Here is a 7,130-nt window from a genome sequence, read left to right on the forward strand (position 1 = left end):
TGAGTTGTTCTGTTCTTGTTGGTTTGTGGGATACAGGATGCAGGTAACCTTTTAACTGACGGATTGGGCTTCATTATGTTGTCTGGACTTTGCTTTTTGGTGCAGAATTAGATAGGATATGTTTGCTTGTTTTATTCATTTTATTGAATATCTGCGTGGTATTGGGGTTGTGTTATTCACTTATGAATGGTAGGTGCTTTGCTAAAAAAAAAAAAAAAAAAGTAGTAGTATACTGGAATTATACCTGTTCAAAACAGGATCGCATAGTAGCATAAATTAAATACGTTAGTAGTAAAAGTATATTAAAATACTCTTGGTTGTAGAAAACTAGACTAGATGTTTTAAAATATTTGTTCAAAATAAAGCATTGCTGTTGGAATTATAGTTTAAAAACTTTTTCTTTTTTTTTATATATATAGAAAAAACTACCAATTTAAAATTATCACGATAATAACTGTTATGGTGATAATTTCAGACAATAATCGTGATACAAACATTCCATTATCGTCCCAACCATAATCCTGGCTGTATAAATGGGTAATTATATGTAAAAATAATGTGATATCTTGTAACAATTGTAAGTCGCCCTGGATAAGGGCGTCAGCTAAGAAATAAAATAATAATTCATTCATCTGTCCCAATACTTGTTGGAGGGGAGTATATAATTTACAATGGATAGCATCATTACTTGGTTCATTGAATTTCAGCTGCAATATGAATACACACAAACTCCCGTCCAAAACAGTATGGATCCACCCTGCTATCACACACCTTCAACGCACCTCCTGGTGCGGGGGGGGGGGGCGGGGGGGGGGGGACTGGTTCAATCTAGTTTGTTTGCTGTGATCTTTTTTCACATTGTGTACACATTTTTTCAGTTATCTGCTAAATTTGGCTCTCTGCCCAGATGCCAAGATACGAGAGACTGCAAATGTCTAGTTTCTTTTTTTTGGAGAGAGACAGGAAAACAACAAAATCTTGCTTAACTAGTTACATGTGTGTTAAGCGGTATAAAAATATGAAAAAATAAAAACTCATACAAATATGAAAACTTTAACATAGAAGTAAAGAAACTTATAATTAATGGCATAATTAATACTTTGTGAAGAATTGTTAGTGCAGTAGCTTCAAGTTTTAACATTTTGTTTCTGAGACTTCTAGCATTTACATAAATACATTTAATGGCTATCTTAGCTGAGTTGTTGCTCTTGTTTTGATGTGGCCTCCCTTCTGTTTTCTTTTTTAGTTGATTTCTGCCCCTTCCTTTCTAATTTGAACCTCCGAGGATCCTTTCTCTGAGTAGATTGGTACCATCAATAGAGGTTGTTTCTTAAAGAACATGCTACAGGGTGATGTGGGTTTAGAAAAATTGTGAGAAAACAGAGTGATATTAAGTGGGTTTATCTGTATTTGAAATCACAGTAAGAATGAATGATTGGAAATCAGTCCTTTAAATAAATAAATAAATAAATTCCCTTCAATATCATGTCTTGCATTCATTTTTGTCATTTTCTCAGCTGTTCTGATTTGTTCTAATTTGCATAAGAACGTGAGCCAGCCTGGAGCTGGCACTGAACCAGTGGAGCCACTCTTGAGCTGGAGCCAGCAAACCTGGAGCACTGCCAACAGGCAAAGATATGCTGAAGGTGTGTACCAGACCCGGCACATGTACGAAGAGTTAATGAACAAACTGTGTCCAGGTACCATCTCGAGCGGGACATGCTGAATTATCTTTGTCATATGCTGCATGATGACCTGGGCAGGACAAAATTGTGTAATCAAGTTCTGTGTGAGCAATTGGTAGTATCGGTCAGCATGTGTGTCCTTGCTACCGGTATCTTCCAGACCACCCACTCAGCTGTGTCCCACCACCTTGACCTGTTTATAACCGCATTGTGCAACGTGCTGGAGAACAAATTAAATTCCAGTACCCGAGCAGACTGGGAGGAGATAATGCAGGTTTTTATCAAATCGTGCACCTGCCTCGCATAGTAAGTGCCATTGATTGGACCCATGTCGCTATCCGGGCACCTGCAGGGGTGGAGGAAACAGCTTTTAAGAACCGCAAGGACAACTACTTACGACGGGTCGCATTTTCAATTTCCTGGCACAGTTTCGGGGAGGGGGGGCTCACGATGCGTACATCTGGTATCAGTCCAGACTCTGCATTTGAGTCTGGAAAACTCATCACTCAAAATGCATGCATTCCCACTGGCTCTACCTATACCATCATTACCCTAAAAACACATAAACACAACAATGCTCTCTCCATACAGGAGACAGTGCATATCCCCTGAGACCATGGCTTATGACACCTGTCCAGTGTCTGCTGCAGAGAAGGCATGCAACGATGCTTATATAACCACACAGAATGTCACGAGCGGTGTTTGTGCTCAAAATGTGTTTCCCATGTTTGGATGATTTTGGAGGAGCCCTACAGTATATCCCCCAAAAGGTGTGTAGGATGTTCCTAGCCTGCTGTGTTCTACACAACATAGCGCTAACCCATGGGACACCCCTACCACCTCAACAGGGGAACATCTCTGCAGCAGATACAGAAGCCATGGATGAAGGGGAGCAGGAGTGGCTTTGTAGACGGCACCACAGCTTGTCGGTCCAGGGAGGCCAGAAGACTGCTGATACAAGAGGTCCAGGGAGGCCAGAAGACTGCTGATACAAGAGGTCCAGGAGGTTGGTGTAACATAAGAAAGTTTACAAACGAGAGGAGGCCAGTCGTCCCATCTTGCTCGTTTGGTTGTTAGTAGCTTATTGATCCCAGAATCTCATCAAGCAGCTTCTTGAAGGATCCCAGGGTGTCAGCTTCAACAACATTACTGGGGAGTTGGATCCAGACCCTCACAATTCTCTGTGTAAAAAAGTGCCTCCTATTTTCTGCTCTGAATGCCCCTTTATCTAATTGTGACCCCTGGTCCTTGTTTCTTTTTTCAGGTCGAGAAAGTCCCCAGGATCGACATTGTCAATACCTTTTAGAATTTTGAATGCTTGAATCAGATCACAGCGTAGTCTTCTTTGTTCAAGACTGAATAGATTCAATTCTTTTAGCCTGTCTGCATACGACATGCCTTTACAACCCGGGATAATTCTGGTTGCTCTTCTTTGTACTCTTTCTAGAGCAGCAATATCCTTTTTGTAACGAGGTGACCAGAACTGAACACAATATTCTAGATGAGGTCTTACTAATGCATTGTAAAGTTTTAATATTACTTCCCTTGGCAAGAGGTTGCAAAAAGAATAAATTCCACTTCAACTGTTAAACGGACTTGGTCAGAATGTAGAAAAAGATACTAGGATATAAAACGTCGTACTAAGTCAAAGTTAGCTCTCATAAACAGAGAGAGAGCGGCTACAGTGGAGGACCATCAACATCGCTGCAATTAACAGCAGAAGAAGATTGCGCTGCAGTCAATATTCCACGGGAGAGCATTGCAGGTGTGGGAGGCATTGATGTTGGTGTAATCCTATCACACGTGTCAGGTAAGCAGTCACTTATTATAAAACTTACTATACATTCGAAAACAAGTATGTTTACAGTTTGAAAGTGAGCGTACACGTCTACTTTGATTATTTTGTAGCATATCCTGTGTAATCTATAATAAAAACTATTTCATTTGGATATCATACTGTATATCAGATAAACATTATTTAACATGGCAGCTTAACTTATATGGACTGAATTATGTTTAAAGGGACTAAATAGCTACTAATACCACATGGCATAGGCTACATACTGATTGTACTTGGTGGTATATTGCAAGCGTATTACAGATATTATTGTATTTATTTTCATTCATTACAGCATCATTCGAACATCTTGGAAGCCCAACGGGAGCAGATGATTCTCAAAATGGTCCAGATCAACAAGGTCCAATTACGCAAGATGAAGAGCATGATCCCATAGGTTCTCATTTATCAGCTGCGTCCTCTCCAGATTGTGATCGTCCACCTATAGAGGAAATGAACAAAGAGGCAAGAATACCGCAGCTGCAGCAAGAGAAGGAGAAACTTGCTCCCAAATTTATTGAACTGCAGGAAAGAGGATTTGCTGAAGTGAACAAGAATTTACTAAATCTAAATGAGAAACTGAATAGAATGTGCTTGTATATGGAAAGCCATAAAACTTATGGGGGAAAAAGTTAAAATTGAAAGAGAGAGGTTAGATCGGGAGAGGGCATATTATGCATCACATTCTTCAAGGCCACCAGGCACACAAGTAACCGCAGAAACAAACACAGATCCTATCCCGTTTACTTCGCATGCTTCTACTTCTTGTGCCCAAGATCAGAATGAAGCTGTGGCCCCATTATTGCCAAGAAGACCAGGGCGACCAAGAAAACGCTGAGCTGCATTATAACAAATGTGTAATATATCCTTCAATATTTGTGTTTGATTTTTTTTAACATTTGATATACATTCAACAAGAATAAACTTACTCTTATTTTCAATTGAGGGGCAGCATGGTGGCGTAGTGGTTAGTGCTGCTGCCTCACAGCGCCAGGGTCCTGGGTTCAAATCCAGCCCAGGATACTGTCTGTGTGGAGTTTGCATGTTCTCCCCGTGTTCACGTGGTTTTCTCCGGGTACTCCAGTTTCCTCCCACAGTCCAAAGACATGCTGTCCAGGTTGATTGGTCACTCTAAATTGCCCTCTATGCGCCCTGTGTATGCCGGGTTAGGCTCTGGCTCACCGCGACACTGTAAAGGAGTAAGCGGTTAATGATAATGGATGGATGATTTTCAATTGTTAAGCATTATTCATTTTCAGTGAAGTGCTCGGCAATGATAATGTTGCGTACATTTCTGCCACTTTCCGGCGCTGCTACTGGTTCATCAAAGTCAGCCTCCTGTTGATTTATGGCATTTAACCTGGTTTCACTAATGTCTAACAAGCATCCACGAGTAGTTGCTATGTTGTGTAGTACACAACATGCAACAAATATTTCTGCAACCTTCTTCACACTGTATTGCAATGCACCACCACTCCTGTCCAAACACCTAAAGCGCATTTTAAGCATTCCAAATGTGCTTTCAATTGCACTGCGAGTTCTTCTGTGTGCTTCATTATATGCATTTTCACCTGCTGTTTGTGGACTAAGAACTGGTGTCATCAGCCATTTCTTCAGACTGTATCCATTGTCACCTATCAGTAAGCTATCATACATGTCATGTCCTTCAATGTACCGTGCGATCGATGACTGAGAAAGGATGAAAGAGTCGTGACAGGATCCTGGGTAATATGCAAACACATTAGTTATTATATTTTTAGCATCACATACTACCTGAACATTTAAAGAAGGAAATCCTTTACGATTAATGTAAATTACTGCATTTTCAGAAGGTGTACGTATTTGGACATGAGTACAATCTATCGCACCCAATACCTTTGGGAAACCAGCAATATTAAAGAAATCTCTCTTTGTTTGCTCTTGCTGGTATCTGGTTTCAGGGAAACGTATGTAATCACCAGAAACTTTTAACAATGCACCATTTACTTGATGTAAACATCTTGAAAAACATGACTGACTCATGCCTGCAATGTCTGAAACTGGTGTTTGAAATGTACCTGTTGCATAAAAAAACTAGTGCTGCAGTTACCTTTACAGCAACAGGCAAAGCAGTAGAAACACGTGACCTGGGTTCTAAATCAAAACTGAGTATACTGCACAAATCAGCTACTGTTTGCTTATTAATTCGAAATCGCTGAATACACCCACTATCAGGAAGCACGAGAAAACTGACTGTTTGCTTATAAACCCTCTCGGGAGGGTATCTCCGGCTTCTTATCCTTTGCCTTTGTTCTATGTCAAGATCCAACAAATTATATAAAACTTCGAACTCAGCCATCTTAAAGTTTTGTTTTTTTTCTTACTTTTCCTGCTTTTTCTATGAGAGGTGTCGCGGTTCGCTAATAAGACACACTTGTGATCGTGTCTTAATTGCACGTTTTAATAGCGCACAGATGAGAGGTGAAAATAGAATTCTGAAACCAATACCTCAAACTCCACCCATTTTAGCTCATTAAACCATGAGAAAACACTGCCAAGCGCATATTTCTTGCCCATGTGCAAACCCTTCAGGGTAAAATAGGATGTCTCAGGCGAACGAGGGCAAGTGCTGGCAGCGCGTGCTAATGTATTTTCCCCGTCCTTGCACGTGTTGCGAACGTTTGCGCTGAGGGGAAAATCGGGCCCCAGATGTTTGACTCCAGTTTATAGTAGAAAGTCTTGGGAAGTTGAGCAGGGCTGCTGTATGTTTTAAAATGAGAAACAGTTTGGTTTTATTATAGAAATACATGAAAAAACTTAAGTGCATATGTCTATATTTCCTTTATTTTTCATATATGATAAACTAAGTATTGTTAGGAAAATTAGCAATGCAGACACCAGTAAGTGTTCAGTCACAGGAAATTGGCCGAAGAAACCAAGCCTGTCAAAGATTTTTTATTTATGTTTAAAAAAACCTGTTTGACAACAGTAAGAAATGCACCTGAGGCACGCCTCCCACAGATTGGCACAGTGGATATGCACTTGATTTTTTTTCCTCTCTGTTTACTGTCATGCCATGTATTTAATTTAGAAACTTTTCATTTACATTGAAACACATTGGAGCTAGAACATGCATATTTAGACACTGTGTTACACTTTTAATAAGATGCTTCCACAACATAAGTGCTTTTGTTACTTAACTTGAATGCTGGCTGCGCAGTAATTGTCAGAACATTTTCTAGTTTTAATAAAATTAAAATTAATAACATGGTGTTTTAATAGTATTACAGTGCGATTTGTTTAATTATTTGTTTATAGATGTCGTTTGAATACTGCTCAGGAAATTATATTTGCGTAATATTTGTATTATTAATGGTGATCAAACATTGTATCATATTAAGTAGTTATTTCTGAGATGTATTAGTTGATTGGTGCAAGTGCAGTGTTGAAACGTTTTGTTACTGTATGTAAAGTCTGATTGGATAGTCAGATTTTCATGACCATTTAAACAACCCCCCACCACTGCGCACATCTTGATGGTTTGGACATTGCCTTATCTGGCCTGCCAGAGAATGGAATTCAGTACCACTGTCCTAGTCACATGCTAACTAGGGACATTCCACAGCCTG

The 7,130-nt window shown here is 39.8% G+C and overlaps 1 protein-coding gene across 1 annotated transcript; it reads right to left on the reverse strand.

Annotated features, from left to right (window-relative positions):
• Positions 1-3,889: 3,889 nt before the first annotated feature.
• LOC131736814 (putative nuclease HARBI1) lies at positions 3,890-5,860 on the reverse strand. Its single transcript, XM_059021976.1, has 4 exons — positions 5,808-5,860; positions 5,361-5,452; positions 4,452-5,243; positions 3,890-3,964 (listed from the first exon to the last, which is right to left on the reverse strand). Exons 1-3 carry the CDS (start codon positions 5,858-5,860, stop codon positions 4,768-4,770), a joined length of 621 nt encoding a protein of 206 aa, XP_058877959.1. The 3' UTR covers positions 3,890-3,964; positions 4,452-4,767.
• Between the last annotated feature and the right edge of the window lie 1,270 nt (positions 5,861-7,130).

The sequence above is a fragment of the Acipenser ruthenus genome, unplaced genomic scaffold (genome assembly GCF_902713425.1).
Source record: "Acipenser ruthenus unplaced genomic scaffold, fAciRut3.2 maternal haplotype, whole genome shotgun sequence".
Taxonomy (NCBI): Eukaryota; Metazoa; Chordata; class Actinopteri; order Acipenseriformes; family Acipenseridae; genus Acipenser; species Acipenser ruthenus.

Excerpts from the sequence above, each read along its gene's own strand:
- LOC131736814 (XM_059021976.1), bottom strand. The coding sequence starts at position 5,860 with ATGGCTGAGTTCGAAGTTTTATATAATTTGTTGGATCTTGACATAGAA. Across the intron at positions 5,453-5,807 it reads GATCTTGACATAGAACAAAG|ATACCAGCAAGAGCAAACAA; the intron begins GCAAAGGATAAG and ends CCCTGAAACCAG. Across the intron at positions 5,244-5,360 it reads TTGTACTCATGTCCAAATAC|GATCCTGTCACGACTCTTTC; the intron begins GTACACCTTCTG and ends CATATTACCCAG.